This window comes from Molossus molossus, unplaced genomic scaffold, assembly GCF_014108415.1.
Source record: "Molossus molossus isolate mMolMol1 unplaced genomic scaffold, mMolMol1.p scaffold_m16_p_6, whole genome shotgun sequence".
Classification (NCBI taxonomy): Eukaryota; Metazoa; Chordata; class Mammalia; order Chiroptera; family Molossidae; genus Molossus; species Molossus molossus.
The window spans coordinates 102,650,712-102,663,271 of record NW_023425399.1 but is presented as its reverse complement, the minus strand read 5'-3'; the positions used below and the strand labels follow the sequence as shown (position 1 = coordinate 102,663,271).

At 37.4% G+C, this 12,560-nt stretch overlaps 1 protein-coding gene across 2 annotated transcripts in view; it reads right to left on the bottom strand.

Moving 5' to 3' along the window:
* CUNH18orf54 (chromosome unknown C18orf54 homolog) overlaps positions 1–12,560 on the bottom strand; it is a 42,119-nt gene that overhangs the window by 14,659 nt on the left and 14,900 nt on the right. Inside the window, exons 7-8 of one of the 2 annotated variants that reach the window (XM_036245752.1) lie at positions 12,259–12,332; positions 8,689–8,814 (exon numbers count right to left, since the gene is read on the bottom strand). In XM_036245752.1, the coding sequence (XP_036101645.1) occupies positions 8,742–8,814; positions 12,259–12,332 (147 nt within the window). In that variant the 3' untranslated portion in view covers positions 8,689–8,741. Of the gene's footprint in view, positions 1–8,688; positions 8,815–12,258; positions 12,333–12,560 lie in introns of those variants that run through there. The other variant, XM_036245753.1, reaches the window with a different exon arrangement.

The window sequence follows — 12,560 nt, the reverse complement described above, 5'->3', positions numbered from 1 at the left end:
TACAAACAGGGACCTAATTTCTACAAATACCTATACCTATTTCTACAAATGTCCAGACACAGGCAGCTAAATTGCAACAATCAGCTGGAATTCAGAAAACAAGTTGACACAATCGTATTTACCAACCAAGGCTACCACTGGGCACTTACTGTGCTAAGCAAGCATTTTACAAGCACCACCTCATTTAATCCTTACAACTGTGTGAGAAAGGTACTTAAAGCTGCAACTTGCCCAAGGCACCCAGTTAAGGAGGAGGTAAAAGGTTATTTAAATTTTAAACCCTCCTAGAAAATCTGACTCAAAACCACACACGCACGAACTACCAGAAATTTGGAAAACATTGTCTACACTTTGCTCATTTTCAGAATATTTACTCTGCTTTAACTTGCAAAAATGAAATAGAACTTTCTGAATAAATTTTTTCATCTTGTCCCTAGGTCTAAAAAAATTAAATGATTCGAAGGGGTGCTGCATTACTGGTTTGTCAGAGGCCCTGGCTGAGCCACTGTGTACAATATTCCACTCTCTCATTGGAGGTTCCGAATGACCCCTCCAACACCCTTCTTTGTGCTCGCTTGTTGTCTTCATGGATTCTTCTCCAAAAGCCCAAGTTGATCCTTCAGTAAATCAAACAGCATCTACCATCGCAACCTAAGACAAATCAATAGCCCTCTAAACATTATAAAACATAAAACCTATATTCTGGGAACTTACTTTATACTAAAACATAATAGCAACCCCAACAAAAACAGCTCTAAACCTCTAAACAAAAACAAAACAAGGCCTGCCTTCTAGCTTTCTTTGCTCCTCAAAGAAATGACCGAATAACGCGTTTATGCCATGGTGTCAGTTTATAAGGACACACTACGGGAAAGGGGGAAATGATTATAGTATTCAGAAAAAAGTTCAGCCCTGGCCGGTTTGGCTCAGCAGTTAGAGCGTCGGCCTTCGGTCCGGAGAGACCCAGGTTTGGTTCCCGCTAAGGGCATGTACCTCGGTTGCAGTTTGTCCCCAGCCCTGGTTGGTCGTGCGGGTGGCAGCCACTCGATGTGTCCCTTTCACATCGATGTTTCCCTTTCTCTCTCTCTCCCTCCCACTCTGTCTGTACAAAAAATGGAAAAATGTCCTCGGATGAGGATTAAAAAAAAAGAAAAAAGTTCAACTTGACTGCAGCCACAAATCAATGTAGGGACGTGACCAAACAAAAAAAATTAACATTCATTTATGCTGCATCAAAAAAAAATAGTCCTCTTTTGCCTGCAGGACAAAATCCCAAATTCTTAGCTGAGCATATTGAATGGCCTCCAAGCCACTCTCTCAGCCTCACTCAGAGAACCAATATTTATGTAGCACTTTACATTACTGCCAGGCACTACTCAGGTTTTGGGGGTAGAAGACAGTGAATAAAACGAAATCCCTGCCCTCGACATTAAGAAAAATAAAGTTGGAGTGAAGGGCAAAGAATAATGGCGTAGGGGTGGCGGGGGTCAGGGCAGACTTCCCCGGTGAGGGGAAGGAGTGAACCGTCGGGTGTTTGAGGACAGACTGCCCAGACCAGGAAACTGCAAAGGCCTGGAGGCAGAGCATGCGGTAGTTGTCGAGCCCAGCAAGATGAAGGCGGCTAAATCAGAGAGCAAATGGATCGCGAGGAAATGTTCTGGTCTCGTGGGGGTAGGGAGGGAGGTGGTGGCACACCACATAGGTAGGCTATGGTCGGAAATTCACATTTACTCTGAGCTAGGAAGCCCTGGAGATTTGAAGAGATGCAACATCATGGGATGTTTTTAAAGGATAATTCTTGGTATAGTGTGGAGATTTGACTGGGGAGACACAAGGGCAGAATTAGTCCTTATTCTTAGTGCCTTCCCCAACTAGATGTATCACCATATTAGTAGCTAGTATTTACTAAGGTCACATGTGCCACGCTTAACATATTTTATCCTTGTAACAAAACTACAAAGCAGCTATTCCAAATGGGAGGGAAAAAAGACGCAAGGTAAAGTAGCTGGTTCACAATGAAGAGCTACCAAGTGGTGGAATCATAAAATCTGCCAGATACCAAACAGCAGATTTCTTCTAAACACACAGCATGCCCTGGCAAGCCAGCAAGTTCGGTATCAGCCTTCTTACCACCCCCGCCTTTGCACATAGTACCTTCTGCCTGAAATAAATATCCAATTTCGTTGATGGCAAATGTCATTTTTCTAGATCAACTCAAGTATTCCCTACTGAGTGAAATCATTCCTGATTTTTCCCAGGCCAATTAGCTGCTCCGTCTTCAGTGTCTTTTAGCAGTTGCTCCATCTTCATTTCTCTGAAACCACTTACCTGGTTGCAGTGTAACTGTATCCATTCGTGTATTTCCACCACTGAGTTCATGACAGTCATGTCTTCCTCGTCGTCACCTCTCCCCAACCCTACACCCCCCTCTCCATCCACCTCCACACTCATCTAGCACAGTGCCAGGAAATGCTAGCTGAATAGAGTAATAAATAACCAAGTGTAGAGTCCCAGTCTACTCTATGAATTTTGGAGATCTAGTGCCACATTTAAAAAAATGAAAAACATAAAAAAAGATAAATGAGGTGATGGGTGTACTATTAATGGGAATATTTTCACAATGTGCATGTCTATCAAATCATCACGATGTATAATTTTAAATATCTTATAACTTTGTCCATTACACTTCAACAAAGCTTAAAAAAATTAATTACAGGTAGCAATGTGAAAAAAAGCAGAGTGGATGGATGTTAACTAGATTTAATTTGATGATCATTTCACAATAAATACAAGTATCAAATCATGATGCATACACCTGAAATGTTAATTATATCTCAATTTTTAAAAAATAAAAACATATACTCTAGTTTTGCTGTTAAGTAGGGCTCTTGATTATCTGTAAAATATAGACATTTAAACAACAAAACACTGAAAACTAGAGAGAACCAAAAAAAGTGAAACTAAGAAGAAATATAAAACTTTGTCCAAATAGTGGATAGGCACGTCACTTGTGTTGGCTGTAATATTAGAAAGACTGAAGTGTGCGTGAGAGACCATCCTGAAAGGCTAAACGAAGAGTGATGGGCGAAGCCTCAGAGAAGCAACCCGTGGCTCACTGGAAGCAAGAATTAAACATGTGAGCAAAGCCTTCCAATTGCAGGGAGCATTCCTCTAAAAGCAAATGGTCACTGTGATGAAAAGTAATGGAAGGAACTGCACTCTATTTCTGGTATTCTGACTATCAGTCATATAATTCCAGAACACTTGTAACAGTCCCAGATTCCTAGTTCAGAACTTTTTTACAAAGTTAGCAAACGCCGCCCTGGCCGGTTTGGCTCAGTGGTTAGAGCATCGGCCTGCGGTCCGGAGAGGCCCGGGTTCGGTTCCCGCTAAGGGCGCGTACCTCGGTTGCAGTTTGTCCCCGGCCCTGGTTGGTCATGCGGGTGGCAGCCACTCGATGTGTCCCTTCACATCGATGTTTCTCTCTCTCTCTTCCTCTCTCTCCCTCCTGCTCTGTCTGAACAAAAAATGCAAAAATGTCCTCGGGTGAGGAAAAAAAAAGTTAGCAAATGCCTTAGATTGTGAAGTGGCTCAGGTTTCTCACTGTGCCCGTTTTCTAAATGACATTTTGCTGTCTAACCTTTATGCCCACTTCTTGGTTCAGACAGGCTATGTAATATGTTGTGAAACTGGGAGGGCGGAGGTAGGCAGGTGAGGCATTTTGTATTTCCCTTATGATCTTCTCTCCCACAAAAACCTTTCTAGAACCTGATCAGTTTCTGTGCCAGTTGTCAATTCATAGTCTCAGCTCCAAATTCACCCTGAATGGGCTCTCTTGCTTTCTGGTGGCTGCACCATCAGTCAACAAGGTGGGTATGAAGCCATCCCGCATGGAAACAAGTCAGAATCCCTGAATGTATGATTCTCCTTGGCGACCCCCCAGACGTGGCGCAGGCTGGCGGCTACCTTCCTTCGGCCCTTCCAAGACCAACACCTCATGGTCCAGGTGTCCCACCAGCACCGGGTCCGCTCACGCCCTCTGCATGCCCCCAGACCCAGTCACCAGCTACAGCTTCCCTGAACCTTGGAGGTGGCTCCCTCTTTTCTAGTGTATGAAGACCAACTAGTCTGGGCAGAGCAGCAACTTTGCCGTCCAAGGGGCTGCAGTTACCCCTTCTTCAACAAGGTCCAAACCCAAATCTCAGGACCCCTCTTCCAAGTTTGTCCTTCCTCAGGTACTCTCCCCCTCAGCTCTGGGGTACCATATTGAGTTCTCTATTATCTCCTTTGTCACAGCTTAAAACATTTTTATATTAAATTTCCCTTGCTTAAAATTATTTTTTAATAATTTCGGCTTGGGATTGGGCCCTACTGATGGTTTCCCATTGAGCCAGCCTCAAGAAAGCAACACAATGAAACCAGTCACTGAAAGTTTTCTTAGACTTAGTTCTAGGTAAGTAAAATAGTGTGTATCTGATGAAATGCAAAATATATGCAAATTCAAAAATCTGTTTTCAGGGATCAGGGGGTTAGAAAGCTTACAGCTAAATCATACAAAATACTTACACAAATAAAAGGTTTATCTTATTTGATAAACAGCCACAGTAACATCCAAAGAAATAACTCTTCCAAAATAAAATAAGTAATATAATAGCTTAATGAGTTATAGGGGAAGAAAAAAGAAGGCCAAACTACCAGAGTTTGGAAGGTTAGAATGTTTGGACCAGGAAATACAAGACTTGGACAGAGCTTTAGAGAAATAGCAGAGTAAGCTTTAGATCATCTAAAGGAAAGAAAACTGAGTATTTCAAGTACGGGAATAACATGCACCAAGGGGAGAACATTTCCAGGGAAAGTTGGGGAGCACATGAGTAAAGCGCTGGAGTCGCAGCTCACGTGCTGAAATAAGCATAAGGTTACGGTGGTGGCTGGTGTACAAGCAGTGTCTTGCAGAGACCAGTCCGTCCGTCCGCAGTGTAAGGGCTGAAAGTGAGGGGAGGAAGGGTTAAGGTTGAAATAGGCATTAGGAGGTGAATGGACTAGTCTCACTTAACGTGGTGAAGGATAGATAAATATAAGTTTGTTACACTGTGATAAAGGTTGTTACACAGACAAGTCCCATCTAGGGTAAGAATAATGTAAATAAACTAGGGTGGTAAAAAGCTAAGATTTTTTAGTTCAAAAAAAGAAAATGCTCTTAACCACAGATGACTGACTATAAAGAAGGAAAGGAAGGAAGCAGAGAAGTAGGAAAGGAATAGCTTCAAATACCACAAGAAAAATATCTAACCATTATTGCTCTATAATATGTTCAGGGTTAGGCCTAGGTTTGTCCCCACCATCATGATAGGGACTACAACCCAAACCAACATCTCCCCATGTATGAAACTTCCAACTGATAGAGGGAATAAACAGAATGACCCACAGTCTTCCACATTTGAAGAAACTTCAGTTGTTCATAAATTACCAATTTTATTGGCCTACTACTTCTTTTATCTCCTTTCATACCATGTGCCCTTTGGCAAGCTCACTTCATGATAGCATTCTACCAAATAGGTTTTGAGACACAGTGAAAAGTGCACCAGAAAAAATGAAACAACAATCCAAATCTATGAGTAATTGCATGTATTCAAAATAGGGGTGGGGGGAAAGGAATCTTGTCTTGTTTCATCTTCAGGCAACATTCTGGTATAACTGTATGTAATTTAATAAGACAGTATCATAAACATTAAATACAAAATACCAAAAATATCCACCAATAGAAATTTCAACAAGAAATAACATAAAAAGAGAAGACATATAACTCAAACAAACCCAAGACAGAGCTCCTCAATTTGGTCAGAAATCTCCCATGAAGCTAAAATGAATTATCACAGAAAAAAATTAAAAGTAGAGTTCTTATTGATACAAAATACAGTTTTTGTTATCATATGTGCATCACACTTTCATCCCTTGATCTCAAATAACTTTTGGAATTAGGTTAATTTTTTTCATACTCAATTAAAAATTTTGTTTTCTACTTAACATGTTTCAATATACCTACGAGAAAAAGACTGATAACATTTTATATTCACAATGCAATTTAAAAAAATCTATCTGTTCTCATTATTGCTTTAAATTCCCAACTCAGCAGTCTTAATACTGTAGTCTCCCGTTTTTCCCAGGAAATCTCAAAATAAAAATTACTGAGCCCTGGCTGGGTGGCTCAGTTGACTGGAGCATCATCTCAGACAACAAAAGGTTGCAGGTTGATTCCTGGTCAGGGCACATACCTAGACTGCAGGTCCAATCACTGGTTGGGGCACGTATGGGAGGCAACTGAGCAATGTTTCTCTCTCTCTTCGTGCCAATCTCTCTCTAAAAAAAAAGTCAATGAATATATCCTCGGGTGAGGATGTAAAAAAGATTTTTTTCAATACTGAAATATCTAACATTAATAAAGTCTTTAATTTCTTGAACATTTATCATTTAGTTTGTTTTTGTTCATCCTCGCTTGAGGATATTTTTCCACTGAATTTTTACAGAGAGTGGAAGGAAGGAGCAGGGAAGAAGAGAGAGAAAGTAACATTGATCGGCTGCCTCCACACGCACCCCAACCGGGGTTAGGGAATGAACCTGCAACCCAGGTACATGCCTTTGACCGGGCCAGGGAATTGACTACTACCCTTTGGTGTGCCAGATGGTGCTCTAACCACAGAGCCAAGCTGGCCAGGACTCATTTAGATTTTTTCTTAGTCGACTCTCCTACATACTTTTTTAAAGGTTGGAATTAATCATTTTGGTAAGTTTATTCCCTTTTTAAGTAAAAGACTAAACTTTCATATTTAACAAAAGAAAATGCTCCTTTGGTAAATGTAATCAAGCTTCTTAAAATATTAATTATAACATAAAATTTTAGAGCAGGCTTACTTTATTTAGAATTGGAGATGTGTTCTTGCAAACGGGTGCACTAAGCAAACCAGTGCTATTCAGAGTCATTACACATAATCCCGTTGGAGATGCTTTGTAAGTATATATTCTGTAGTTCAAACATATATTATGTAGTTCAGAGTTTATCACATGATATCTTTATCTTCTCTACCTTCGTGGATTTCACTAAGCCTGGAGCATGATCAACCCAGATCTACCTGATGTTCACTCACTTAAAGTCTGCAACAGCTAAGCCCCATTTTAAACCATCAAAGTAATGCCTTGTTTGATTGGCTGCAAAATATTAGCTGAGAAGCAGACTATAAGATAATCAGAAAATAGAATGTCACTAACAGACACCTCCACAGAGTAAACAAAACAAACTTACTGAGGCAAGAGACTCTCAAACAGGGCAAAGAGAACAGTATGATAACTCGGACTCACTTGCCAAGAAAAAAAGGACAGGGTTTTCTCTACATTTTTGACAAATTGTATAACAAAAGTTTTATATAGAGCTTTAAATCTGGAGAAAATAAAAAGCAAATTCTCTGACCTTATGTACTTAAAAATCCCTATTTAATAATAAAGCTACTTAGCAAATATGCTGCCATTTGGGTCAAGTGGTAATTTGTAGTGTTTGTATGCATAGATATTATTTAATTTCATCAGGCTTTTTAATATACTTCATTAGTCACAATAACTTAAATATGACTCACTTCTAAGTAGAGACAAACTTTAAAGACCACAGATTGCTTCAGAGAAAGTTCAGTTCTTACAAAATAGCTTTAAAATAGAGTACTGCTTTCTGATTTCCCATATCCAATTTCTTTAAGTTTAGCTATAAATTTTCCTAATGCAATTGGTCACTTATCTCATAGTTTCTACTAATTTGAGCTAACCCCAAAACTGAAATCCGGGAAATAATCTAATATCAAAATATTAAATTTTCAAATATCACCCCCAAAAAATGTTTTGTAAACTGTCCAGCATTATTGGGATTATCTTAAGCCCTGGCTGGATAACTTAGTTGGTTAGAGCATCGTCCCAATACACCAAGGTTATGGCTTCGATCCCAGTCAGGGTACATATAAGACTCAACCAACGAATGTATAAAGAAGTGGAATAACAAATCAATGTATATCTCTCTCTCTCCCTTCCTCTCTCTAAAATCTTTTTTTAAAAGACTATCTTACAGAGAATCAAATCAAAGCATTAATTAAATAAAGTTCTCTTGGATTTCACAACATAAAACAATATTCCTTTAGCACTGAACCACCTTATTATTAATGTTATTTGCAAATACAACATATCTTAAATATTTGATTTACAAAACTTAAAAGTAACATATTACCGTACAGTAAGATACACATCGATTTTTATATTCCTTTAAGCTCTTTAAAAGTGGATGCTAATTGTATCAAAAAGTCTATTCCATTTAAGAGGTTTTAAATAGAGACTAGAAGAGTTACTTAATAATCCAGAACCAGATGATAAAATGATGAGGGTGCTGAAGAAGGTTAAGTCCATGGGAGCTTCAAGAACGGAAATCATCCATCTTTGAATATTGGACATTTGCTGGCCTGAAGACCAAAGAGTCAGACTACAGGACATAGTGTAGGTCCTTCCACGTGACATTCTGGTACTTTGGCACAAAATGAGGACAGGTCACAAAACCTACAGACATTTTCAAGTTTTTGTTTTTTAAATATATAATAATTGAACCAATCAGAGTAGTGTATGGCTTATAATTACTTTGCCAGTTTAAGCAATAGGAAAAAAATACATTTTTGTTTTGTGGTGACTATTTATTGGTTAGACTTTTATTTTCCTCTTCATATTTTCGGTGACTGTTTCCCACTGGTATCATCAACCAGGTCTCTCAGGCGAGATAAATGGTGCAAAGCCCTTCATTAAAAAGTATAAAACACATTATAAACCAATATTAAGGACTGAATAGGCAACGCAGACAGCAAGAAATTGTGATTACATTGTTTATTAACTTTGTAGTTAGTATGAGGAATGAATTTATAGGATTACAAGTATCAAACTGAGAATTTTTTCCTTGTAAAACCTTGATATTTGAATAATTGAGGGTTATAATAATTTATCTAAAATTCTATGAAAACACTTACTTTTAAAAATTATATTTTTGACATTCAAAGTTTTTATTTTTTGAAAGTCTGCCAAGTAAGCTTAACAAAAAAAACAATAATAGATATCCTTTGTTATCACACCTAATAAAACATATTTTACAAGTCTATAAAAAATACCTCTTCTCTTGGTATACTGTGTATATCATTTCAGAAATAATGTATGTAGTTTTTGTTTTGTTTTGTTTTGTTTTTTGTGGTACGTGCCCCTGGCGGGAACTGAACCTAGGACTCTCTGGTCCACAGGCCGACGCTCAACCGCTGAGCCAAACTGGCCAAGACTGTATTTATTTTTAACATGTACATTCAAGATAGCTAAAAAAATTTTTAAATAACACTAAAGGATCAGTTACAGTTCTGAGGAAAACTCATTTTTATTGAGCATGGAGGAAACAAATGACAATTATGTTGAATAGTGTAGTATTATACCAACAACCTGGTTTTCACTAATAAAGCTAAGATTATAGGTCAGGTATCAGTGGAGAAAACTCAGTCACCTCTCAAACAAACCAGGAAAAGAAAGGCCCTTAACTTTCCAATCTTCCCTAGAAATACTGTTCACTTTTCCTCTCCTCTCCTTCAGATCTGAAGGCCACTGAGAAAATGTCAACCATATTAATCAACCATATTTCAGATCTCTGATAAATAAGAGATCAAGAAAAACAAATATAACAATGTGTGCAGTAATCTCTAACGGTTAATTGCTAATGTGAGCTAAAGGTGGTAACTACAACAACCTATTTGACAGTCTTTAACACAGATTCAATAAATGTACATTAAATCTTTTTTTTTTTTTTTTTTTTTTATCTATCCTCACCCGAGGATATTTTTCCATTTTTTGTACAGATAGAGTGGGAGGGAGAGAGAGGAAGGGAGAGAGAGAGAGAAACATCGACGTGAAGGGACACATCGAGTGGCTGCCACCCGCACGACCAACCAGGGCCGGGGACAAACTGCAACCGAAGTACGTGCCCTTAGCGGGAACGGAACCCGGGTCTCTCCGGACCGCAGGCCGACGCTCTAACCGCTGAGCCAAACTGGCCAGGGCCATTAAATAAATCTTTACCCAGGATAAAGACATGGAGGAAGCTAATAGTGCTAAATACTGCATTATGTCTATTTCTCATTTGTCTTTCTTGGACACTTACTCCAATATAATTAATAATAGAAGAATCTGGATTCTGCTACCCTTTTGGCAACTTCAGTTAATTTTTGAGATTCTCATCTTCTTTAAGTAAAGGACAGTAACTCACCCAAGTTACTAAGCAATCAGAGGTAAAATTAACTAGACCCTTTCATTTCTACATCCCACAGAAATACCTCTCTACCTAAAGAATTATTTTCTTCCTAGAGACATACAGTTATGAGAAAAAGGATAATCTGTAAATATACTTGGGAATTAGCTTCCTTTTTCTTTTCAGGCTTGTTATTTAACTACCTGTGATTCAAGAGAAATAAAAAGGCAAGTGACTAGAGTCTTACCTTACTGTTTACAACCACAATGGCCACAGATCCCTTGGATTTAAAGGGTCTATGAAACTGTGTCAGGGGAAAAAAAATCCTCATCCTTATTTTCACTAAATACTATCTGTAAATTAGAATTTCTTTCCATATGCATGTAAGCAACAGATCAAAATCATATGCCACAGAAATCAGAGATATTTTCATATCACCTTAAAGTCACTGGAGGAATCTCAAAATCTTTTAAACTCATCACTACTTCAAAATAGTTGTATGATAGTTACAAAATTACAATAGGTATCAAATACACTGCTAGAACATAGTTATCTAAGTTTTTCTGTCTACAGTCCAAAAGTTCATATAACTTAACTGGTCAACTACTAGACAAATTTAAGCCTAGTTGTTCATCCACTGAATAGTGAGGTCTCATTGGTGACCCTGAAATCAATGCTTACCATTACTCTCTTTCTCTAATTGTTTGCTGATCAACATGTGAAAGGCAAGTAAAAGACCATGCCATGACTTAAAGCTTTTATTCAAGTGATGCAAAAGACCTTTGTATTTATTGTTTATACAAAATGAATTTAACTTATCTATATTTTAAATGTAGTCTTATTTTAAATGTATTAATAATCACATATTACTAGTTAGAAATTTATTTTCATAACCATAATTCAGTATAACTGGTTTCCTTTCTAATGCTATGTAGTATATTTTATGTTTAAAAAACAATGTCTGGGAGAAAGGAAGGAGGGAAGTAGAGGGGAGGGTGCAGCATGATGGGGAGGAATAGAAGAGCTAAGTAGAGATCAAATCAGTCTCCCTACCTCTGCCACACAGTCAGCTGGCAATTCCTTTCATTTAACCTCTATCTGCCCTGCTGCGAATAAAACAATCTACTAAAAAAGAGGCTATAAAAAAAAAATGATTGCTGTTTCAAAAGTATGTGTAGGGAGAAATGAAGAATAAAATTGTAGAAGGAAATTATTCTTGATTAATTTTTTCTAAAAAAGTGAAAAAAACAGGCTAATGGGGAAAACATCAATTTAAGGGTTATATACAACACTGAGTACAGCCAAGTGAAATGGTGTTATGAAAGTAAAGATTTTAATCTTAGCTTTTCCTAAGCTCAGTAGAACACTTTACATTTATATCTTCTGAGAACACTTTATATTCATACAACCAAACCCATAAATACCTTTCTTTCCCTTCTACCTATTAGGAAAGACATGTATTCTTCCCCACCTTTTAACTAAGAAAATAAGTAGATTATCACCCTTAGGGTATTCAGGCCTATCTCTATATCCAGGACATTATTTCTACTTTTAGTTTTCTGTGGATATAGGTCAAATAATGAATCATTTATGATTATTATATTTATTCTAGAGGAACTGTATGAAAATATATGTCACGGACACGTTGTTCTTCCAGGATATCCATACCAATACTCAAATTGTTGCTCAACAATGAAAAAGCATCAATGTAGGTCATTCATACTCATTATATTTCATGTGTCTAAAGTTATAGCATTAGGTCCTAACAACATTTTAAATAGAAAATAGCACAGGTTTAAGAGAAAACTTCAGGATTAAACAATATGTTCCAAAATGCTTCACTGTACCTACCATATTCTTAGAACTACTTAATTCCATCCTGTAACCTTCTGATTTCAATCCAAGAGATGGCTAAATTGGATTTGTATCCATAAAATATTCAAAAATTAGTAGAGGATACTTACTTTTGAAGTGACCTCGTAATAGGGGCCATACTTTCCTTCCATTGTAATTTAGAGAAATCATCATCTTCTGAAACCTATTATTAAAAACACCAAATGAAACAAATACTGAAAATATTATATAACCATAAACTTAATGTTATTTAATACGTGATTTAAAAGAAGAGTAAAAATACTGTCTTCATTTCCAAAGAAATAATTCTAGCAAATAATTTTCAGTAAAGCATTAAATATTTTTTCTCTTTATTCAAAAATACAACTACTAGTTAGACTCATCTTTCAATTGTTCTAACGTATGCTTCTAA